The 26,114-nt window shown below is 44.2% G+C and overlaps 1 protein-coding gene across 1 annotated transcript in view; it reads left to right on the forward strand.

Moving 5' to 3' along the window:
• Window positions 1-11,151: 11,151 nt before the first annotated feature.
• The window catches only part of LOC141048966 (uncharacterized), a 51,963-nt gene continuing 37,000 nt past the window's right edge, over window positions 11,152-26,114 (forward strand). Inside the window, exons 1-6 of the mRNA XM_073545047.1 lie at window positions 11,152-11,224; window positions 13,590-13,681; window positions 13,805-13,867; window positions 15,848-15,895; window positions 17,355-17,405; window positions 21,311-21,376. Coding sequence (XP_073401148.1) covers window positions 11,170-11,224; window positions 13,590-13,681; window positions 13,805-13,867; window positions 15,848-15,895; window positions 17,355-17,405; window positions 21,311-21,376 — 375 coding nt within the window. The 5' untranslated portion in view covers window positions 11,152-11,169. The remainder of the gene's footprint in view (window positions 11,225-13,589; window positions 13,682-13,804; window positions 13,868-15,847; window positions 15,896-17,354; window positions 17,406-21,310; window positions 21,377-26,114) is intronic.

The following is a 26,114-nucleotide window of genomic DNA, read 5'->3' on the forward strand; positions in this document are numbered from 1 at the left end:
TGGGGGTCAAAGCGGAAATACATGTAGCCAGGCACCTCTCCTGACACTCCCTGCTCCACTGAATTATGTCCTGGGTCTTCCAATCAATAACAGGATTATGCATTGACAACCATGGAAAGCCCAGAACCATCTGAGCCGGTAAGTTACTAAGCACCTTACAAGTTACCCGCTCTGAGTGTAATACTCCGATGTGGAGTTGTATATCCAACACACACTCTGTGATCTCCCCTTGAGACAACGGGGAAGCATTGATGGTAACCACCCGGATGGGGTTCGGCAATTTCTCCACCGGAAATCCCGCTGTATGCGCGAACCTCTCATCAATGAGATTGGCAGCTGAGCCACTATCAATAAATACTGTAATAGAGAGCATTTGCCCCCCAAGTACCACCCTAGCAGGGAGCATACACTGGGAAACCATGACGGAGGATACACAAAGGCTCAGACTAGACTCCTCCAAACCCTCTGAGCCTATCAGTTTTCCGCCGGCGCGCCCTTCTTAGGTACCAGGGGGCAAGCGTTCATAAAATGTCCTCCTTTGCCACAAAAAAAACAGAGCCCCTGCCTTCTGTGCCAAGGACGTTTAGGCTTGTTACTCGGTGACTGTTCTATACCAGCGATCTGCATGGGTTCCACGGATTCACCCGCGGCAACCTCACCGACCACTCCCCCACCTCCCGGAGGCAACGAAACCAGCGCCCCCTGACGGAGACGTCGGTCTATGCGTACTACAAGTGCCATCGCAGCCTCCAGAGAGGCGGGAGTCTCGTACATTAGGAGAGTCTGTTTAACCCTTCCAGAAACCCCATGCAAAAATTGACTTCTAAGCGCAGGGTCATTCCACTGCGTGTCCACCGCCCAGCGCCGGAATTCCGTGCAGTAATCCTCAGCTGGTCGATCACCCTGTAGCAGTGAGCGTATCTTAGACTCTGCTAAGTTTAATCTATCCGGATCGTCATAGATCAAACCCAGAGCAGAGAAAAAAAAATCTACAGATTCAAATGCCTGTGAGTCTGAAGGGAGTGAAAAGGCCCAGGCCTGTGGGTCACCACTCAGCAAAGAAATCACCAAGCCCACGCGTTGAGCCTCATTACCTGAGGAATGTGGACGCATACGGAAATACAATTTGCATGATTCACGAAACACCGTGAACTTACCACGATCACCAGCAAATCGTTCAGGAAGGGGAAACTTGGGCTCAGCTGCCCTGGCTGCAGCCTCAGCAGGTACTGCAGGAGCTGACAGGCCTTGTTGCTGGACCGCCCCCCTGAGTTCAGTGACCTGTATGGATAGAGCCTCCAGCTGCTTGGTTAGGGAAAGTATAGGATCCATAGTAAGTAACCCCTATATTCCCTATCTATACCTTTTTTTTTTTTTTTTTCTCTCACTTTATTATTTGGGCCGACTATAATGTCATGGTATGCCTAGGTTACTTTAGGCAAAAACCCCAGGACCCCTGCGATGTCCCTCAGACTAGGGGAACCCTGTCTGTCCCTCTACCCAGGGTTTACACTGAAGGTGTGCCTGCCTGAGCCTCCACCCTGTCCCTGTCTCCTGTCCAGCCCTAAGCTGAACCCACCACCCTCCACCCAGTGAGGGGACCAGACCCCACAAATACGTATGGACAGGGGTAAAAGAAACACCACACAGTTAATACAAAAGGGAATACAATAATGTGCAAGGGCAACCAAATATATATATAACAGATTGGAGAAAGAACCACTGAGGGATATACTGCACCAGATATCAGACGCTCCAACACCACCACTGCTGACCGGTATTGCTAGCACTAGGCTAAAGCTATAGTCGGCGACGCCCATAGTCAGGACGAACTATTTAAAGACCAAGGGCGTGGCCCAGCCCTCAGCCAGCATGACAACCTGGTTAACCCTATCCCGACTGGAACAGAATACCCAACAGGGTATTACCGCTGTCTGCCGGACACCCTGGTGTGAACAGTGTCCGACATGACACTGACGGTGCTGGAACCCGGAGGGGTAGCAGAAGCTACAAGAGCCAATGGAATTACCGAGGACCAGCTGACGGTGCTGGAACCCGGAGGGGCAGCAGAAGGAACAAGAGCCAATGGCACTACCGAGGAGCAGCTGATGTTACTGAAACCTGGTTACTAAGCAGGAGGTACCTGTGCTAGAAAGCACTACCGAGGACCAGCAGACGTTGCTGGAACTCGGATACCGAGAAGTAGGCACCTAAGCCAAAGGCACTGCCGAGAACCAGCTGACGGTACTGGAACCCAGATGGGTAGCAGAAGGTACCCATGAAAAACAAAGTTGCAAGGCCACGAGCCGGCCGCAGTTACCGAAACCCACAGTTCTACAGGGGGTGCTTGTCCTATTGGCACTACGGAACCAGCCTTTATTGACAGATCCCGCAGCCCACATAGGAAGCACCTAAACTGCAGGCACAATAGAGTCAGCTAACCCGACCGCAACACGACAGGACAAAGTTCTGGAGGCAAAATGACGTTGACACTATCCGGAAACAGCTGGCGCGCTGGAACCAGGCTGGGCAGGAGGGAGTACCCGTGCCAAAGACACTGCCGGGAACCAGCTGGCGGTGTTGGAGCCCAGGGTCAATAGTACAAACAGAGTGGAGGCAGAGGCCTAATTGGAGCAAGTTTAAAATCTGTAGTTGTGTGAGTGTGGACAGAGCAGGAGAAATTGCCGGACACACAGCTGGGGATCAGCTGACATTACTGAACCCCAATAACACTGGAGCATATGTTGACAGTGCAGACGGCACTTCTGAGCAGCAACTGGCGGTGTTGGAGCCCAGGGTCAATAGTACAAACAGAGTGGAGGCAGAGGCCTAATTGGAGCAAGTTTAAAATCAGTAGTAGTGTGAATGAGGACAGAGCAGGAGACATTGCCGGACACACAGCAGGGGAGCAGCTGGCGTTACTGAACCCCACTAACACAGGAGCTAGTGTTTTTCTCTGTGCAGATGGCACTTCTGAGCAGCAACTGGAGGTGTTGGAGCCCAGGGTCAATCAGGGTGTAGGCTGAGGCCTAATTGGAGCAAGTTTAATATCTGATGTAGTGTGAATGTGGAGGGAGCAGGAGACATTGCCGGACACACAGCAGGGGAGCAGCTGACGTTACTGAACCCCAATAACACAGGAGCTAGTGTTTTTCTGTGCAGACGGCACTTCTGAGCAGTAGCTGGCGGTGTTGGAGCCCAGGGATTACAGTTCACGTGGTAGAAGCATGAACAGAACAGGAGACCTGGATACTGTTGCCAACCAATTATTTAATCTGGAAGAGGACTTGCAAATTCTGGCGAGATCCAGGCCTTGTTCATTTTCAGAAAAGTAAGCCAGCAGATAAGGGGGACAGTCATGCTGACTAGTGCATCATCTGCACTCGCCATCCACGTGGAATCATCGAAGGCACGCAAAACGTGCCAGATGTCCTTTATAGAGGCCCACTCAGTGGTGGTGAAGTGTGAACGGCGCGCAGTGCGACTTGTTTGCGCCTGATGCAGCTGGTACTCCATTACTGCTGCCTGCTGCTCACACAACCGCTCCAACATATGTAACGTTGAATTCCACCTGGTGGGTAGGTCACAGATGATGCGATGTTCCGGAAGGCGGAATCGGCGCTGCAGAGCTGCAATGCGTGATCTTGCCATGCTGGAACACCGCAAGTGAGCACACTCTATGTGGACGTTGTGCAGCAGTACATCAAGATCCAGATAGTCCCTCAAAAAACTCTGCACGACCAAGTTAAGCACATGTGCCAGACATGGGATGTGAGTGAGGTTGCCTAGGCCCACAGCTGCCACCAGATTTTGGCCATTGTCACACACTACCAAGCCTGGCTGGAGATTCGCTGGCACAAACCACACGTCGCTCTCCTGCTTGATGACATTCCAGAGCTCCTGCACTGTGTGGCTTCGAATCCCCAAAGAAATTAATTTCAGTACGGCCTGTTGACGTTTGGCCATGGCTGTGCTCATATCGGTCGTAACAGGTAAGCGTTCACGGGTCCATGTGGAGGTAGACCGTGACGGCTCCTGCAGCGCTGATTCAGAGGAACTGTAGTATGAGGTGGAGTCAATGTGTACAGACTGGATTCCTGCAATCCTTGGAGTTGGCAGAACACGTACAGCGCCACTCTCAAGATCTGTACCCGGCTCCACAACATTTACCCAATGGGCAGTGAGGGAAAGGTATCGTCCCTGTCCATGGTTACTGGTCCACGCATCGGTGGTCAGGTGGACCTTGCTACCGACGGCGTTTAGTAGCGCATGTTTAAGTTTTCCCTCCACAACATCAGGTGCTACCGTTCTCTACCAGCTCCAGGAATACAATGACGGAAGGTAGGTATCCTTCCGCACTGTATTCCTCCACCACTGTAAAAAAAAAGTCCCTAGTCTCACTTTATGCCATTGCTGCGTGGGAATTTCCCACGCAGCAATGGCATAAAGTGAGACTAGGGACTTTTTTTTTTTTTTTTTAAAGTGGTGGAGGAATACAGTGCAGAAGGATACCTACCTTCCGTCATTGTATTCCTGGAGCTGGTAGAGAACAGTAGCATCAGCTGATGCTGCTGTTCTCCACGCAAGATGGACGTGGGACCCTCGTGGACTTCTGCGGATTGGGGTAAGTATATTGGTGTTTTTTTATTTTGATATTTATTCCTCAGGCGACAATGGCTTCGGGGATCAAAGTGACAAGTGACGGTGAGTATGTACTCTATGTTATATGTACTGTATGTCTATATGTACAGTGGGGCAAAAAAGTATTTAGTCAGTCAGCAATAGTGCAAGTTCCACCACTTAAAAAGATGAGAGGCGTCTGTAATTTACATCATAGGTAGACCTCAACTATGGGAGACAAACTGAGAAAAAAAAATCCAGAAAATCACATTGTCTGGTTTTTTTTTTCATTTTATTTGCATATTATGGTGGAAAATAAGTATTTGGTCAGAAACAAAATTTAATCTCAATACTTTGTGATATATCCTTTGTTGGCAATGACAGAGGTCAAACGTTTTCTGTAAGTCTTCACAAGGTTGCCACACACTGTTGTTGGTATGTTGGCCCATTCCTCCATGCAGATCTCCTCTAGAGCAGTGATGTTTTTGGCTTTTCGCTTGGCAACACGGACTTTCAACTCCTTCCAAAGGTTTTCTATAGGGTTGAGATCTGGAGACTGGCTAGGCCACTCCAGGACCTTGAAATGCAGAGAAACAGCCCCAAAGCATGATGTTTCCACCACCATGCTTTACAGTAGGTATGGTGTTTGATGGATGCAACTCAGTATTCTTTTTCCTCCAAACACGACAAGTTGTGTTTCTACCAAACAGTTCCAGTTTGGTTTCATCAGACCATAGGACATTCTCCCAAAACTCCTCTGGATCATCCAAATGCTCTCTAGCAAACTTCAGACGGGCCCGGACATGTACAGGCTTAAGCAGTGGGACACGTCTGGCACTGCAGGATCTGAGTCCATGGTGGTGTAGTGTGTTACTTATGGTAGGCCTTGTTACATTGGTCCCAGCTCTCTGCAGTTCATTCACTAGGTCCCCCCGCGTGGTTCTGGGATTTTTGCTCACCGTTCTTGTGATCATTCTGACCCCACGGGGTGGGATTTTGCGTGGAGCACCAGATCGAGGGAGATTATCAGTGGTCTTGTATGTCTTCCATTTTCTAATTATTGCTCCCACAGTTGATTTCTTCACTCCAAGCTGGTTGGCTATTGCAGATTCAGTCTTCACAGCCTGGTGCAGGGCTACAATTTTGTTTCTGGTGTCCTTTGACAGCTCTTTGGTCTCACCATAGTGGAGTTTGGAGTCAGACTGTTTGAGGGTGTGTACAGGTGTCTTTTTATACTGATAACAAGTTTAAACAGGTGCCATTACTACAGGTAATGAGTGGAGGAAAGAGGAGACTCTTAAAGAAGAAGTTACAGGTCTGTGAGAGCCAGAAATCTTGTTTGCTTGTTTCTGACCAAATACTTATTTTCCACCATAATATGCAAATAAAATGAAAAAAAAACAGACAATGTGATTTTCTGGATTTTTTTTTCTCAGTTTGTCTCCCATAGTTGAGGTCTACCTATGATGTAAATTGCAGACGCCTCTCATCTTTTTAAGTGGTGGAACTTGCACTATTGCTGACTGACTAAATACTTTTTTCCCCCACTGTATGTATTGTATGTAGTATATATGTATGTTGCATGCATGTAGTGTATGTATGTAGTATGTAGCATGTATGTAGTATGCATGTAGTATGTAGCATGTATGTAGTATGTATGCTGCATGTATGTAGCATGTAGTGTGTATGTTGCATGTATGTAGCATGTAGTATATATGTAGTATGTATGTTACATGTAGTATATATAGTACATATGTAGTATGCATGTTGCATGCATGATATATGTTGTATGTATGTTGCATGCATGTAGTATATATGTTGTATGTATGTAGTATGTAGCATGTATGTAGTATGTAGCATGTATGTAGCATGTAGTATATATGTAGTATGTATGTTACATGTAGTATATATAGTATATATGTAGTATGCATGTTGCATGCATGTAGTATATATGTTGTATGTATGTTGCATGCATGTAGTATATATGTATTATGTATGTAGTATACATGTAGCATGTATGTAGTATGTAGCATGTATGTAGTATGTAGCATGTATGTAGTATGCATGTAGTATGTAGTATATATGTAGTATGTATGTTACATGTAGTATATATGTAGTATGCATGTTGTATGTATGTAGCATGTATGTGGTATATATGTAGTATGCATGTAGTATATATGCAGTATATATGTAGTATGCATGTTGCATGCATGTGGTATATATGTAGTATGTATGTAGTATATATGCAGTATATATGTAGTATGCATGTTGCATGCATGTGGTATATATGTAGTATGCATGTAGTATATATGCAGTATATATGTAGTATGCATGTTGCATGCATGTGGTATATATGTAGTATGTATGTTGCATGCATGTAGTGTATGTATGTAGCATGTATGTAGCATGTATGTAGTATGTATGTTGCATGTATGTAGCATGTAGTGTGTATGTTGCATGTATGTAGCATGTAGTATATATGTAGTATGTATGTTACATGTAGTATATATAGTATATATGTAGTATGCATGTTGCATGCATGTAGTATATATGTTGTATGTATGTTGCATGCATGTAGTATATATGTATTATGTATGTAGTATGTAGCATGTATGTAGTATGTTGCATGTATGTAGCATGTAGTATATATGTAGTATGTATGTTACATGTAGTATATATAGTATATATGCAGTATGCATGTTGCATGCATGTAGTATATATGTATTATGTATGTAGTATGTATGTAGCATGTATGTAGCATGTAGTATATATGTAGTATGTATGTTACATGTAGTATATATAGTATATATGTTGTATGTATGTTGCATGCATGTAGTATATATGTATTATGTATGTAGTATGTATGTAGCATGTATGTAGTATGTAGCATGTATGTAGTATGTATGTTGCATGTAGTATATATGTAGTATGTATGTTACATGTAGTATATATGTAGTATGCATGTTGTATGTATGTAGCATGTAATTTTATTTTTTTTTTTACATTCAACACATTAGCCGGATGATGGGACTGCTACTGTCCCGTCATTGGCTAATGTGTCAATCACTGTCATGGTAGCAGGCATCGCCCGATGGGACTTGTAGTCCCATCGGACGATGCCTGCACAGACCCCCGGAGCCTGCACAGACCACCGGCAGGCCAGCACAGCCCCCCGGCAGGCCGGCACAGACCACCGGAGCCTGCACAGACCACCGGCAGGCGGGCACAGCCCCCCGGCAGGCCGGCACAGACCATCGGAGCCTGCACAGACCCCCGGCAGGCCGGCACAGCCCCCCGAAAGGCCCGTACAGACCCCAGAGAGGCTGTACAAGGCAAAAATAGGGTTTTTCTTATTCCGATACCGGAAGTCCCATAGACTTGAATGGGACTTCCGGTATCGGAATCGGCGATACCCGATATTTTTTTTAGATCGGCCGATCCATTCCGATCCGATACTTTTAAGTATCGGACGGTATCGCTCAACACTAGCTTCCACATATTTGTGGTATTGAGGTTGCTGACACTTTTCCCTCTTTTGACTTTCTGATTACACAGCTTGCATTTGACAAAGCAAATGTCATCTGCAACTGTGTCAAAAAAGGACCACGCACTGCAAGTCCTGGGAGCGCCTGTTTTGGGTTTTGGAAGAGGAATGCTCCTAATGGGTGCCGAAGTGGAGGCTACAGGCAACCAAGTCTTCCCCCTCCCTCTCCCTCCTGTTTTGGCCGTTCGGGGAATCTCTTCCTCAGAGCTGCTCCCACCACCTTCCTGTTCCTCACGCCATGATGGGTCAATGACCTCATCATCAACACTACCCTCTTCAAACACCTGCTTCTCCTGGGTAGTCTCGCCAGCACAGTACGCACCAGAAAGTGGCACTTGAGTCTCATCATCAGATGCGTACTGAGGTGTGCTGACCATAGGCACTGGCCCACCCGCCTCTTCAGATTCAGAGAGACAAAGCAGTTGCGCATCACTGCATACTCCCTCTTCTTCACATTCTAGAATGCTGCTTGGCTGGCCCCCTCTTTCCAAGCCAAGAGATTCAGAGAACAGAAGTAGAGATAGCTCCTGTCCAGGGCTCTCTGATTGCCTGGGCAATTTGGTAGGTGGTGAAGAGACAGATGATTGCTCTTCAGTGCTCTGGACCTGAGAGGATGTGGAAGTAATTGAAGTCGATGCGTTAGCTGCCATCCATCCGACAATGGCTTCAATTTGTTCCTCCCGCAGCAGTGGGGTACGGCGAGCTCCTACAAAGCTGCGCATAAAGGACTGTTCCCTGATAAAACTGGGGGATGCTGAGTCACTGGTGCTTGCAGCAGGCACAGAATCCCCACGTCCTCTCCCTGCTGAAACTCCACGCCCACAACCACGTGCCTTACTCCCTGCCTTCTTCAACTTGGTAGACTGATAAAGATAGGCAGAAAAGTACTAAGGGTTTAGTGTGATTATTCCTGATCAGCTGCTAACAGGTATAAGAAACACTAATTTTATAAAGTGTGGACTACACGTTAATATCAGCTAATGTGGCCCACACAACTGTCAAGTGGAGTGTTTGGTGAACTTTATTTACGTTTTTTTTTCACATAAAAAAAAGGATGTGACCAAATATGTAAAAGCGATAGTATCACAAACTTTTTGTAGCTATTACAATGCAGGAAGGTAACCTACAATGCAATAGATGAGGCTCCAAAAAATAGGCTAATACTAATCTGGCTGGGGCTGCAGGGCACAAGCCAGCAGAAAGGCTCCTCTATCTACTCCTTTATAGTGTTTGCAACCAATCTAGCTGGATACGGATGGAAGCACACTAATAGGAGAAATTCAGGAAAAATAAGCAGCACTACAGCAAAAAAAAAGACAATGTATGAGGCAGTGACGCACGCTGAGCGGACTACAACCAGAGGTGGCTCCAGAACACACTACAGCGTGAGCTGCACTCCCACACAGAGACCTCACAGACAGCCGTGAACAGTGCAGAGAACTGTGCACTAGCACTGAAAGGCTGCAGAAAGGCTCCGCTATCTACTCCTATATAGTGTTTGCAACCAATGTAGATGGATACGGATGGAAGCACACTAATAGGAGAAATCAGGAAAAATGAGCAGCAATAAAACAAAAAAAGGACTATGTATGAGGCAGTGACGCACGCTGAGCGGACTACAACCAGAGGTGGCTGCAGAACACACTACAGCGTGAGCTGCACTCACACACAGAGACCTGACAGACAGCCGTGAACAGTGCAGAGAACTGTGCACTAGCACTGAAAGGCTGCAGAAAGGCTCCGCTATCTACTTCTATATAGTGTTTGCAACCAATATAGATGGATACGGATGGAAGCACACTAATAGGAGAAATCAGGAAAAATGAGCAGCAATAAAACAAAAACAGGATTATGTATGAGGCAGTGACGCACGCTGAGCAGACTACAGCCAGAGGTGGCTGCAGAACACACTACAGCGTGAGCTGCACTCACACACACAGACCTTGCAGACAGCTGTGAACAGCGCTGCAAGGCAAAAGAAAGCTTCACACAGCAGTTGCTAAAGTAGCCTGGGTAAAGCACAATATAGCAAATCGCTATCTCAAACTGTCCCTCAGAGTCAGAACAGCAGCGTCCTGACCCTAACTGAATTCACAGCAGAGTGAACCCAAAATGGCGGCGGCGGCTTTTATAATGCATCATGACATCATTTCAGCAGCCAATCACAGCCATGCCATTAGTTAACATGCCTACATGCCTAACAGGATGTGCCCACACTTCTTAGGATTCCTCATAGGCTGAATCAAATCAAACTGGCTCATAGCATTATGGGAACTTCCGATTCCAGTATTCGATATGCAAAAAGTATCGAAACTCAGTATCGGAATTCCGATACCGTGAATATCGGCCGATACCCGATATTTGCAGTATCGGAATGCTCAACACTACTCTCAACTAAACATGTATTATGGTGTGGGGTCTCCTGTCCAGGTTGTACCAGGTTCCATATCTGTGAAATGGCAATTGTATTTGAATGGTAGAACAATTAAACTAACAATAAAAACTCTTTACAAAACTAGAATAAAAGATTTCAGATTTGTGTTTTATCAGAAAAGATCTGTTTGTAATTCAATTAATCCAGTTCTAGTTGTTGACGGTGACAATCTACAGTATATTCAATCATATTCTAGCTGGTAATTGTGTTTAACCTCAGAGTGAACTGCTCTAGTCTGTATTTTCCCACTAAGTAATGAATGTCATCATGATTTACCTGTGCTATCTTTATGCACCTCTTATTCTGTCAGGTAAAGTGTTAGAAAACATTGTATATATTGAGAGGAGAATAACATTAAACATTAAGGCAACAGCCTTTGATCCTCCTTGCTAATACGACAAATATCAAGATCATCAGATTTCATCCGTCTTAAGTTTCACAATGATATCACACTTTCTTCCTTATGATGCTTGTTTGCTTAGTATTGAATGTACAACTAAATCTGCTGTATAAATTGACAAAATCCCCAATGTCTCTGTACAGTACACTGAAGACATACTTTGCTGGTAGGATGGAAATGAGGACTATATTGCCACTTCTGGTGATTGGAGTCACAATTTGCTTTGGTGAGTGTCAACAATTTACACTGTCAGTTCGAGCAATATTTTGCAAAATCTGAATCAAGATCAGTAGAATATGCAGTACGTAATACAATTTTAAAGTTTTTATTGACTTAAAAATACTTTTTCAACAAAAGTGAATGTTATATGAAAGATGACACGGTAAGCATTAATCTGCATTGCATTGATAATTCCTTAGGCCTGTTTCACACTTCCGTTTTTTCAAATCCGTCAAAATCCGTTGTTTTCCGTAAAAAAACGGATCCGCCATTTTTTGCAGGATCCGTTTTTTTTGTCCCATAGACTTCCATTACGGTTACCGCGGATCCGTCAAAAAAACGGATCCGTTTTTAAAAAAACGGATCCGTTTGCATCAGTTTCCGTCAAAAAAACGGAAACGGATCCGTTTGGCGGACACAAAAACGGAAGTGTGAAACAGGCCTTAGACAAACCGCAATCTGCACAAATGAATATCTGCTTAAAGTTTAAAAATTTTGTTTGGGAAAATTTAACATAAATGTATAAAGGCAACTATTTAGGAGAAAAGGAGTTTATCTCCAGCACCCAGTGGCGGGCACTACACATTGAATGGAGCTTCGTACAATGTTTACAACCAGCCACGACCTTGACTAAAACCAGCTGATTAGTGGGAGTGCTGGGTGTTGGGTGATATGTATGACCTTTCCTAAGTATGCTAACCCCTGATGAAACATTTTGCGTGAAACGCCTTTTTTTGTGGTGAGCATCTGGACACCTTGTGTCATGATCACGTGCGACTGGACACACCTCCTCCAGCAGGACAAATTTATATGACACGCGTGATCCTGGATACACCGCCTCCAGCAGGGCGAATTTAAATAATAACACGTGCAGCCGGATACAACGCCTCCAGCAGGCGAATTTCAGTGGTACACATATGTCTGGATACACCGCCTCCAGGAGGGCAAATTTCAGAATAAAGGTGAAAACCAGGGAAACAATTACAATGGTGGCCCTGCGATAGGGAACGGGGACGTGGAGACCTCCTGCACTCCCCTGAGACAGTGTCTCTACACTCCTAACGATCCCTAGGCTGGTTCCACATCGGGCGCTGATCAGGATACCTAATATCCCTAGCTCGCCCTGCACCTAGCCCTTTCTAGTGAAGTGGGCGGTGCAGACACTAATCCCACCACTGGACTAACACACACATAAGGAAAAGAGACAAACAGGGAACACCACTTAGCTTTGCTCTGTTGCTAATGCTCCCTTCAACAGAGTCCAACACCTGAGTGCATCTTCCTCCGACCTTGTCCAACACCTGAGTGCAGCTTTACAACAACAGCATGTAGCATCCGAGTGCCGCCTTGGAGCAACAGAGTCCAGCACCTGAGTGCAACTGTCCGGCAACAGAGTCCAGCAACTGAGTGCAGCTCTACACCATAGCTGCCACTCCACCAAGCTTTGCAGGAACTCCCCACTGACACCATAGCTGCCACTCCACCAAGCTATGCAAGACCTTCTCACTGATACCATAGCTGCCACTCCAGGACTCTGACTGAGCTGCCCAGGACTCTCTCTCCTACAGCTCTTTCCTTCACCAAGGATGGTTGGAAAAGACCAATAATACCACCAACCGTGAGTGAGCACAACTGACACACCTTTATTGAGCAATCACACCTGTTAGTGATTCCCGTGCAATAACACTAACCAGCACCGGGGGCAAACTAGAACTAAAAACACCAGTGCAATGACCCTAATGGCCACCGGGGGCAAAAACCAACCTTACGCGCACAGCTTAAGGAAAAACAGGTTACTTTGTACATTTATCTGTCAGATCCAACCTGGATCATGACACCTTGCTCCTGCTTACTGGCTGACTTCTTTCTTTGTTTATTCAAAATCTTTGGTCTTGTGACTCTCTTATAATATTTATTACTATCATATTTTGACCATATTTTTATGATTCTACAAGCAAGTGAGCAATGTCTTGAGCAGAAATATGTGTTGCTTCACCTACATGCTGTGTTCTCTTGTGAGGGCCATATTATGGCAAGTAACTGATTACTTTATGTGCAGGAGTTTGTGATGCCTGAGTGGTTTTCTAAAAGAGGTGACATGTTTGGAACAGATTTTAATGTATCCTCTAGGGCAGTGGTTCCCAAATTCCAACAGGTCATGTTTTCAGGATTTCCATAGTGTTACACATGTGAGAGAATTCCTGATGCCTTAATGATACTTCCATCACCTGTGAAATACTATGGAATTCCTGAAAACATGACATATTGGGTGCTGTGAGGACTGGAGTTTGGGAAACACTGATCTAGGGTCTCATCCAGACAATAAAGAAGGAAATATAAATTATATTAAATTATAAAATAATTGGTTCTAGATGCTGCCACATCAAATTACATCATTAGAAATAGAGATGGAGACACCAAACAAGACTCTGCTGGAATGAGAAGCTGCTTGCAGAAAGCCATGGTAAATATATGCAAAAGTATATATTAAAATATGTCCTTTACTCTGATATATATAGTATGCTGCATTAGATTGACTTTTTAAAAATGATGGTATATATGATAGAAATGATTTTCTACTTTTTAGGTAGAAGATGGGACAGCTGTTGATGGTGTGATAGTATTCCTGTGTTCATTTATGAAGTATAAGGTAAATTATTACAGCAGTGAATTTTACTGGTTTTATGGCTTCTTTGGTACTAAAGAGGGTTTCTTATCAATATAAGTAACTAGATGGTGGCCCGATTCTAACGCATCGGGTATTCTAGAATATGTATGTAGTTTATTTATGAAGATTTAAGAATAATGCAATGAATACACAGGATTCTCCAGGTAAAATATAAACGTGACTGAACTATGTGGCACTGTGACTGACAGAACTTGTTCAGTAAAGATGAGTGAACTACGTCGCGCTGTGGGTGAGGGTTAAATTCCGCGCCAATATCGCTGATTAGTCGCCGGGCACGACCAATCAGAAAAGCATGGTTCAAATCCTGCGACAATTTGCGGGCGGACTGCACCTGTCGCTGATTGGTCGTGCCCGGCCGGCCGCGACGAATCAGGCTAGCGCCGGTCATCTCCCGACTGCGTCGCCGCTGACCTCCATGCGGCTGATGACCCGCGGCAACCGTCGGGAGATGAGCCACCCCTACGCTGATCTCCCGACGGTTGGGGTGGCGTGCATCATTCGAATTCCGCGCCAATTCACGGCCAGACTGCGCCTGTCGCTGATTGGTCACGCCAGGTCGGCCTCGACCAATCAGCGACGCGGGATTTCCGTTACAAACAGAGAGACAGACAGAATTAGACGATTATATAGTAGATTACTTGCATTTGTATCACCTTTTGATCAGTGTAAATTTGACTTGTAAGATCCCCTATGTGAACACAGCGTCTTTTGGACGTCAGCGCAGCCACCGAGTTTTCTCAAGCAAAGTCGCTTTAGAAAAACACTGGGAATAGTTTTCCTGAAGTGGCTTTGCTGGCGTCTTTTACTCTATTCTGGAAAAAGAAGGCACCCAAAGATTGAGCATGTCACTTCATTTAACTACTTCAGGATTTCTGAACCCCCTGAAGCAGATAAAAGAAGTGACATAAGATGGAATAAGTACACAGAAGTGTCGTTTTGTGAAGCGTAATCTGCCTGAAAAAGATGTCTGCTCATAGCCTAAGACTGGTTTCACATATTAGTTTATTTGGTACGTGTACCATTCGTATTTTTTGCAGATTAATGAATCTTTTTTTTGATGGATCGATTGTCCACACCACAAAACCCCAAAGACAGTGGAGACTTGTCCTACTTTGATCCGTGTTGTGGATCAAAGTTAGACTGGTTTCACACTTGCGTTTTTTTGTTCAAAAAAACGTATACTTTTTTTCCTATACTTTACATGGGTGCGCATACACATGCGTTTGTATGCGTTTGTATGCGCATGCGTTTTTTTGTAGTGGGCGCTCGGGCGCACAAAATGCATCCTGTTGCATTTTTTGTGCGTCTGACTCGTCCCAAAAAAACGCATGCGCACGCAATGCGTGTTTTTTCACCCAAACACCCATTATAGTCTATGGGTGCGCTGACGTGCGCATGGTAATGCACAAGTCAGCGCCAAAAAAATGCACAAAACCGCCAAAAAATGCACACAAACGCATGATGCTCTTTTTATGTGCGTTTGCACTGCGCACGGTGCGCAGCGCAAAAGAACGCAAGTGTGAAAGTAGCCTTATCAAAGAATTTCAATAACCCCATTAAAAAAATAATGGACAACACACGGATGTCGTCCTTTCGCTGTCCGTTATTGTTATCCTATATAATGGGTAGAACAAGCTAAGAATTTTTCATAACATACATGAAAACAGATTCAAGATGGATAAAAACCTGTCACACAGACCAAACATGGGTCTAGCACACATAAAAAAAATATGGACCGTATTTTACAAATGAGAAAGTAAAAGATATATGAGACCGGTCTGCCTCTTCAAATAGATGTCGCACTCATCTTGTTCTTAGGATTGACATAACCTTGTAACGTGATAACTTTATAAAATGTGGATATTCCTTTAATTCCAGGGTTGTTTGCTATGCAGAAGTAATATTTGCATAGCTAATACATGCAATACACTTGCTTTTTAGGATATGAGAAACAAAGAAGAACTCATGGAAGCAATTCAGCATCTTGTGGTAGATACATTTCGATATTGTTATCAACATTATTGTCATCTTCAGCACCTCGATTACCTAAATCGGTTTTATGCATGGACACCCATTGTTCTGTATTGTACTTATAGGCCAGCATGTTCAGGAAATGTGTAATTTTTTCAATATAGGATGTATTGAACTAAAAATTATGTGTGTTCTGCTTAAAGACTTTTTTTGCTTGCAGGTTACAAAAATTTAGGATTTAAAGCTCTTATGTCAATCAGAATAAAAGTTGCAGGGGTTGATTGATCAAGGTGTTCTTTGCTAAAATTCTGACATAAAACACCTACAAATGTCTCAAAATGTTGTGAATTTTAGCCATTTTACATCCCCCGCTTGACTATTTTATGATAATGTATGACAATAACATTCCTGACTGAAGTAACACACAATTAGTAAAAGCTGACATAGCAGACATCAGTCTTGTTGAATCAGGCCTGTAGTTCTCCAATAGCTGGGGAGCCACAGCTTGCAGTCTACTGATGCAGATGCAAAGGCTTAAAGGGAATCTGTCACCCCATTTTTCGAGTATCAGCTGCTGGCACCGCCATCAGGGGCTTATCTACAACATTCTGTAATGCTGAAACCTGAAAGATAAGAAAAATGAGTTATATTATACTCACCCAGGGTGACGATCTGGTCTTGGTCCGATGGGTGTTGCCGTCCGGCGCCTCCCATCTTCTAACAGTGATGTCCTCTTCTTTGCTGCCTGTCGTGGCTCCTGCGCAGGCGCACTGCTCTGCCCTGTTGAGGGCAGAGCAGAATACTGCAGTGCGCAGGCCATATTGACCCATAGATTTTCTTTTGCCCTGTGCTTGCAATCGAGGATAAACTGGACATTTCTGTCTCTTAGTTTGAACAATTAGTAGTGGTCTAAAAGAAATATGTCAGCAGAATTTCTCTCCTTTATATGCACATGTTGCTCCTTCAAATATAAGTACAGCAATACCTTTACATGGCCAGTCCGTTCTTCCATTACTGGGAAATCAAAGTTTGAATGGATATGCAAATGAGACTGTAGATCTGAAGCCTCTGTCACTCCAGCTCTACTTCCCGTCCAGCGATGTCTTCTCCTGCTGGCGTGACAGCCTCTATACTGTCTGACTTCAGGCAAAGGAGCTGTCAGTCAAACAGGATGAGGCAGCGATGGGTGGGAAATATAACTGGAGTGACAGAGGCTTTATAGCTACAATAGTTCTTCAACCTCTAGTGCATATCCATTCTAATGCAGATTTTTCAATAATGGAGAAATGAACTGGCTATGTTAAGGTATTGCTGGACTTGTCTTTGTTAGCGCAACATGTACAAATAATAGTTTAGGGAGTGTGAAATCCTGATGACAGTTTCCTGAACAACACTATTAAACTGGGACTATAACATATACAGACTGAACATAACGATGAAACATCGGTATATAAGTAATCTTTACTTTCTGATTTAGGATATCACTGGCTGTAGTACCAAAGATATTTTTGGAACGGAAGCAAGTCTGGTAAGAGATTTGTGGTTCATATTATACTTTTTAGAGGACCTTCCACTTGTCAGTATTATGTACTGTATGTATGTTTATTTGCAATTGCTACATCTCTTAAAAATGGGTCTATATACAGGTGCTTCTCAAAATTAGAATATCATCAAAAAGTTAATTTATTTCAGTTCTTCGTTACAAAAAGTGAAACTCATATATTATATAGAGTAATTACAAACAGAGTGATCTATTTCAAGTGTTTATTTCTGTTAATGTTGATGATTATGGCTTATAGCCAATGAAAAGCCAAAAGTAATTATCTCAGTGAATTTGAATAATTAACTAAAAACACCTGCACAGGCTTGCTAAGCATTTGAAAAGGTCCCTTAGTCTGTTTCAGTAGGCTCCACATCACGAGGAAGACTGCTGACTTGACAGATGTCTAGAAGGCAGTCATTGACACACTCCTCAAGGAGGGTAAGCCACAAAAGGTCATTGCTAAAGAAGCTGTATGTTCAGTAAATGCACTCAATTCTTGGTTAGGGCTCCTTTTGCATCAATTACTGCATCAATGTGGCGTGGCATGGAGGTGATCAGCCTGTGGCACTGCTGAATTGTTATGGAAGTACAGGTTGTTTTGATAGCAGCCCTCAGCTCGTCTGCATTGTTGGGTCTGGTGTCTCTCATCTCATTCTCTATGGGGTTAAGTTCAGACGACTTTGCTGGCCAATCAAGTACAGTGATACAGTGTTGTTTTTAAAACAGGTATTGGTACTTTTGGCAGTGTGGACAGGTACCAAGTCCTGCTGGAGAATTAAATTTCCATCTCCAAAAAGCTTGTTGGCAGAGGGAAGCATGAAGTGCTCTGAAATTTCCTGGTAGACGGCTGCGCTGACTTTGGTCTTGATAAAACACAGTGGACCTACACCAGCAGATGACATGGCTCCCCAAACCATTACTGATTTTGGAAACTTCACACTAGACCTCAAACAGCTTGGATTATGCACCTCTCCACTCTTCCTCCAGACTCTGGGACCTTGATTTCCAAATGAAATGCAAAATTTACTTTCATCTGAAAACAACACCTTGGACAATTGAGCAACAGTCCAGTTCTTGTTCTCCTTGGTCTAGGTAAGACGCTTCTAGTGTTGTCTATTGGTCATGAGTGGCTTGACACAAGGAATGCGACACTTGTAGTCCATGTCCTGGATACGTCTTTGTGTGGTGGCTCTTGAAGCAATGACTCTAGTAGCAGTCCACTCCTTGTGAATCTCCCCAAATTTTTGAATGGTCTTTTCTTAACAATCCTATCAAGGCTTCGGTTATCCTGGTTGCTTGTGCACCTTTTTTCTACCACACTTTTTACATCCACTCAACTTTCCATTAACATGATTGGATACAGCAGTCTGTGAGCAGCCAGCTTTAGCAATGACCTTTTGTGGCTTACCCTCCTTGTGGAGTGTGTCATTGACTGCCGTCTGAACATCTGTCAAGTCAGCAGTCTTCCCCATGATTGTGGAGCCTAATGAAACAGACTAAGGCATCTTTTTAAACGTTTAGCAAGCCTTTGCAGGTGTTTTTAGTTAATTATTCTAATTTACTGAGATAATAACTTTTGGGTTTTCATTGGCTGTAAGCCATGATCATCAACATTAACAGAAATAAACACTTGAAATAGGTCACTTTGTTTGTAAAGACTCTATATAATGAGTTTCACTTTTTGCATTGAAGAACTGAAATAAATTAACTTTTTGATGATATTCTAATTTTGCGACAAGTACCTGTATGCTTGAACATATAATAATCTATAAAAAACATTTCTGTTAGGACTATGTGCCAGGGGCACGCAATACAGATTTGCTGTAAAGCAAACTTGTCATCAGGATTTTGCTAAGAAAACCAAAGGCTTTGTCAGGTTGGTGCTGTTACACTAATTAAAATGATACCTGTGTTGAAGAAATACATCTTGTGGTTGTTGTTTAATCTCTGTTTGCAGCTTTGAGTTAATGAGATTTTCTTGCTTTAAGGCAGCCTGTGGTTGGGGCTTTATGTGATGCTCTAGCCTCATCGCCATCATTGTGGTTTAAATGACAGGTCACTGAACCTTCAGTGACCTGCCACCTGTTTTAAGTACTGCATTTGCGCAGTTAATATTGTGGTCTTTAAAAAAAAAAGTAACTCCAGTAAAATGGCACTCGCAGCGGCACATGCGTAGTATCGCTTGCTAATAGATGCTACTACGCATGAGCCGGCGCCATTTTGCTGTAGCCAAAGTTTATTTCGCTTCAACAAAATGGTGCCTATGCTTGCACAGTAGCATCTATCTGCAAGCTATGCTCTCATTCCATGCAAGTGCCTCCCACCAGTGGGTGGAGCTTATGCAGATTAAAGGGAACCTGTCACTCCCCCAGGCGTTTATAAGTAAAAGAGCCACCTTGTGCAGCACTAATACTGCATTCTGTCAAGGTGGCTCTTTTATTTAGCGTCCCTTCCACCGCAGGATTAATCATTTTTAAAATTGGTCAAAAATACCTGAAGTTTGACCGGGGGGCAGGTCTTTCCCACTCTGACACAGACGCCTCACATCAATCAGTCATTTCTTCCTTGAGTCTTTGCTCCGCCTCCTCAGCGTTCTTTTGAAATGCTGGCGCCTGTGCTGTACTATATTTTCTTGGGCATGTGCAGGTAGCGCTGCCCGTGCTCTCACATCACATCCTGGGCTTCCTATCACGCCTGCGTGGACGCGCGGCCAGAGATCCTGCCCCGCAGTCGCTTATGATTTATTCACACTGCGGGGCTGGGAACCTTGGGCATGCGCAGTAGTTCTCTGTGGCTTCAGGGAGTCCGAGAGCCGCAGAGAACTACTGCGCATGCCCAAGATTCCCAGCCCCGCAGTGTGAATAAATCATAAGCGACTGCGGGGCGGGATCTCTGGCCACGCATCCACGCAGGCGCGATAGGAAGGCCAGGATGTGATGTGAGAGCAAGGGCAGCGCTAACTGCGCATGCCCAAGAAAATATAGTACAGCACAGGCGCCAGGATTTCAAAAGAGCACTGAGGAGGCGGAGCAAAGACTCAAGGAAGAAATGACTGATGGATGTGAGGCGTCTGTGTCAGAGGGGGAAAGACCTGCCCCCCCCGTACAAACTTCCGGTATGAATGACAAATTTTAAAAATGCTTCTTTCTGCGGTGGAAGGGACGCCAAATAAAAGAGCCACCTTGACAGAATGCAGCATTAGTGCTGCACAAGGTGGCTCTTTTCCTTAAAAACGCCTGGGAGGGTGACAGGTTCCCTTTAAGAGCATTGCTTGCAGATAGATGCTACTGCAAATGTGCCGCCTGAGCCATTTTGCTGGAGTTAATTTTTTTTTTAAAAGACCACAATATTAACTGCACAAGTGCAGTATTTAAAATAGGACGCAGGTCACTGAAGGTTCAGTGACCTGTCATTTAAGCCAGAATGATCACAATGAAGCCAGAGCACTAAAAAAAGACCCACCCACAGGCAAACCTCGAAGCACTAGCATATCATTAACTCAAAACTGCAAACAAAGGTTAAACAACAACCACAAGACAGATTTCTTGAGCCCAGGTATAATTTTAATTAGCGTAACAGCACCAAACTGACAATGCCGTAGTTTACTTAGCAAAATACTGATGACAGGTTCGCTTTAATAGGAATCATTTGACTATAAGTCAGAACTACATCCGAACAGACATCTTGTGATATTTTACTTAGTAATATGAATGTGGTGTGACACAAGTATGACGCAGTACCTAGGCTAATAATCTGATTATTACAGAAAGATAATATGTACAAGATTATATTACCTTGGCAATATCTCAAATAGGCTTGCATTGTTACATAAAAATGGTAAGGAAATTTGATTAATCATATATGTATACTCTTTCTCTACTGTCCCTCAGGAACAGGTGGCTCTGGATAGGAATGGTGTTCTTACAAGCCATATAGCCATCATGGAGCAATTACTGGTAAAATAAACATATACTGCATCTGTGACAAATTGTGTATAGCAGTTTTATTTGAAAACTGGCCACAAACAGCAAAGTGCAAAAAGATTTCTGATCACGATAACTTTTTCCTAGCTACACTTTAGACAGATGACGGCCAAACGCTTGTTGACAGCTACAGTACCTCTCCTTATTTCCTATTTTCTTTTCCATGTGAAAACAAAACAAAGATGTTTATAATGGCAATGATTACTCCCACAGAAGTTGGGTTAGTTTCCCTAAACTGAGAGTGATGTGCATCTCACCTTTTTAAAATGAGTCTCCTTGTAATTGTCACAAGACTGACAACTCTTCCATTTAGCAGGGCTCAGGAGAATTCTGGACTTTACTATTTAATGCCTATACAGGGATCTGGACTTTTATATCCACAGAGTGGATACTGGCCAGTGGAGTGAATAAGCAGAAAATTGTTGTGATGCCAGATGTGAAGGATGGGGGGATTTATTGACAGCTTACAATCCTGAAAACGTGCAGCAGTGACAGAACACCTGGCTCAGCTGGGGGGTCCAGCTTCTCGACTTCAAAAAGGAATTCACACCCCCTCCAACTAGCTAGTACAGGAAGACCCCCTGTGGATCCATACCATGCAGTCTAACTGCTTTGTTTAAACAGCTATGGTTTCATAAGGAGAATATGAACTTATCGTATGTCCTAGCCACACAATGACTACATTTTCGAGATCTCTGGATTGGGTCAAGCACCTTCCAGGGTCCCAATATGCTCTAGCACCACATGGTGGGAAGCTATCTAGAATGGCTAGTAGGAGCCAGGTGGCAAAGCTGTGTTTGGTCTGAACGTGTAGCAGGGGTCTGGCTGTATCCAATAGTGGCACAACCACCTTGCTAGGACCATCTATTAAGGAGTTATGACCCATTATTATTATTTATTATTATAACGCCATTTGTTCCATGGCACTTTACATGTGATGAGGGGTATACATAAAAAAAACAAGTACAGTAATCTTAAATAAGTCACGACGGGTACATGTGGAGAGAGAACCCTGTCCGCGAGGGCTCACAATCTACAAGGGATGGGTGAGGATACAGAAGGCGAAGGTAGAGCTGGTCGTCCAGTGGCTTGGTCAATCGGTAGATACTGCAGGTTGCAGAGCTTGTTGGAAGAGGTAGGTCTTCTGGTTCTTTTTGAAAGTTTCCATGGTAAGCGAATGTCTGATATGTTGTGGGGGAGAATTCCAGAGTAGGGGTGATGCACGGGAGAAATCTTGTATGCGATTGTGGGAAGAGGAGATAAGAAGGGAGTAGAGAAGGAGATCTTGTGAGGATCAGACGTTGCGTGCAGGTAAGTACCAGGAGATGAGGTCACAGGTGTATGGAGGACACAGGTTGTGGATGGCTTTGTATGTCATGATTAGGGTTTTGAATTGGAGTCTTTGGGTAATTGCGAGCCAGTGCAGGGATTGACAGAAGGGAGAGGCCTGGGCACAGGGGGGGGGACAGGTGGATTACTCGGGCAGCAGAGTTTAGAATAGATTGGAGAAGTGCGAGTGTGTTATAGGGGAGGCCACAGAGCAGGAGGTTGCAGTAGTCAAGGCAGGAGATGAGAGCATGGACTAGGGTTTTTGCAGATTCTTGGTTGAGGAATGTACGGATCCGTGAAATATTTTTGAGTTGAAGTCAGCAGGAAGTGGAAAGGGCTTGGAAATGTGGTTTGAAAGAGAGATCAGTATCAAGGATTACCCCGAGGCAGCGAGCTTGTGGGACTGGGGAGAGTGAACAGCTATTTACTTTAATGGATAGATCTATTGGGGGAGTAGAGTGAGATGAGGGGAAAAACGATGAATTCTGTTTTGTCCATATTAAGTTTTAGAAATCTAGCGGAGAAGAACGATGAAATAGCAGACAGACATTGTGGGATTCTGGTTAGTAGGGAGGTGATATCTGGTCCAGGGATGATACTGAAAGCCGTGAGATTCTATGAGCTGTCCCAGGCCGAAGGTGTAAATGGAGAAGATCAGGGGCCCCAGGACTGAACCTTGCAGGACTCCGAAAGATAGGTGGCGAGGTGAGGAGGTGGTGTGCGAGTGGGAGACGCTGAATGTCCAATCTGTTAGGTATGACAAGATCCAAGATAGGGCCAAGACTGTTATGCCAAGAGATGAGTGGGTCTGTAGTAATAGGGAATGGTCCACTGCGTCAAAGGCAGAGGACAGGTCCAGGAGGAGGAGCACAGAGTAGTGTCGCTTTGCCTTGGCGGTTAATAGGTCATTGGTGACCTTAGTTAGGGCAGTTTTAGTAGTGTAGTGCAGTCGGAAGCCAGATTGTAAGCCGTCAAAGAGGGAACAGGAAGAGAGGTGGGTGGACAGTTCAAGATGGACGTGTTGTTCCAGTATTTTTGAGGCATAGGGGAAAAGTGATATAGGGCGATAGCTAAATGCAGAAGATGGGTCAAGAGAGGGCTTTTTGAGGATAGGTGTGATTGAGGCCTGGTTTTGGAGTTTTTAGCTGCTAGAAGCAAGGGGAGGGGATTTAGGTTCAGTCCAGAGGGCAGGAGCAGGAGGGGAGTGACCCAAAAAGGATAAAAGCTAGAGTTATACCATATGGTCTCTCTCTCTCTCTGCTACGCATGCGCTTCACTTCGAAATTGGGGGAAGTATCTAGGAACTAGCAGGCAGTCCATGCTCCCTGTAGCCCAGCATACACATGAAACATGAAACATGAACATGGTAACTGACATGATCCATCTGCTTAGATCTTTTGTCCTACTACTATTTGCATATTTGACCATTATATACAGTGCCTTGCGAAAGTATTCGGCTCCCTGGAACTTTTCAACCTTTTCCCACATATCATGCTTCAAACATAAAGATACCAAATGTAATTTTTTGGTGAAGAATCAACAACAAGTGGGACACAATTGTGAAGTTGAATGAAATTTATTGGTTACTTTAAATTTTTTTGGAAATTCAAAAACTGAAAAGTGGGACGATTACAGCTGCCAGTCGCTTGGGGTATGTCTCTATCAGTTTTGTACATCGAGAGACTGAAATTCTTGCCCATTCTTCCTTGGAAAACAGCTCGAGCTCAGTGAGGTTTGATGGAGATCGTTTGTGAACAGCAGTTTTCAGCTCTTTCCACATATTCTCGATTGGATTCAGGTCTGGACTTTGACTTGTCCATTCTAACACCTGGATACGTTTATTTGTGAACCATTCCATTGTAGATTTTGCTTTATGTTTGGGATCATTTTCTTGTTGGAAGACAAATCTCCGTCCCGGTCTCGGGTCTTTTGCAGACTCCAACAGGTTTTCTTCAAGAATGGTCCTGTATTTGGCTCCTTCCATCTTCCCATCAATTTTAACCATCTCCCCTGTCCCTGCTGATGAAAAGCAGGCCCAAACCATGATGCTGCCACCACCATGTTTGACAGTGGGGTTGGTATGTTCAGGGTGATGAGCTGTGTTGCCTTTACGCCAAACATATCGTTTGGCATTGTTGCCAAAAAGTTAAATTTTGGTTTCATCTGACCAGAGCACCTTCTTCCACATGTTTGGTGTGCCTCCCAGGTTTGTTGCAAACTTTAAACGACACTGTTTATGGATATCTTTGAGAAATGGCTTACTTCATGCCACTCTTCCATAAAGGCCAGATTTGTTCAGTGTACGACTGATTGTTGTCCTATGGACAGACTGTCCCACCTCAGCTGTAGATCTCTGCAGTTCATCCAGAGTGATCATGGGCCTCTTGGCTGCATCTTTGATCAGTCTTCTCCTTGTTTGAGATGAAAGTTTAGAGGGACGGCCGGGTCTTGGTAGATTTCCAGTGGTATGATACTCCTTCCATTTCAATATGATCACTTGCACAGTGCTCCTTGGGATGTTTAAAGTTTTGGAAATCATTTTGTATCTAAAACCGGCTTTAAACTTCTCCACAACAGAATCACGGACCTACCTGTTGTGTTCCTTGGTCTTCATGATCCTCTCTGTGCATGAAACAGAACCCTGAGACTATCACAGAGCAAGTGTATTTATACGGAGACTTGATTACACACAGGTGGATTATATTTATCATCATTAGTAATTTAGGACAACATTGGATCATTCAGAGATCCACAATGAACTTCTGGAGTGAGTTTGCTGCACTGAAAGTAAAGGGGACGAATAATATTGCACAACCCACTTCAAAAAATTCAGTTTTTGAATTTCCAAAAAAATTTAAAATAACCAATAAATTTCATTCAACTTCACAATTGTGTTCCACTTGTTGTTGATTCTTCACCAAAAATTTACATTTGGTATCTTTATGTTTGAAGCATGATATGTGGGAAAAGGTTGAAAAGCTCCAGGGATCCGAATACTTTCGCAGCACACTGTATGTATAAGCATCGTGTGTATAGTGTATTGTCTAGTGTGTGGCGCCCCTGAGGCTCTGTTGCCACAGAGGTACTGCACCTCCTCCTGAGGTGTGGTGCCCCACCATCCAGGTAAGTTGGAGGCTCCTGACCACGCTCCAACACTCGCATCCCACACAACACAGTAGTTCAGCAAAGCCACACTGCGGCTCCCTGCTTGGAGTGTAGCAGAGCACCTTTGGTGGTTCCCTGCTTGGAACACTAAACGTGCTGGGAGGCGAGTGGAGTTAGAATGCATAAAAGAGCGGGAAGGTATAGGATTTCAGGTCAGTCAGTCAGAGAGTCACTCAGAGAGGAGTGAGGAGAGAAGATAACTGAGAGAGAGGGATGG

The sequence above is a fragment of the Dendrobates tinctorius genome, unplaced genomic scaffold (assembly GCF_039654945.1).
Source record: "Dendrobates tinctorius isolate UK_male_01 unplaced genomic scaffold, ASM3965494v1 ptg000139l, whole genome shotgun sequence".
Classification (NCBI taxonomy): Eukaryota; Metazoa; Chordata; class Amphibia; order Anura; family Dendrobatidae; genus Dendrobates; species Dendrobates tinctorius.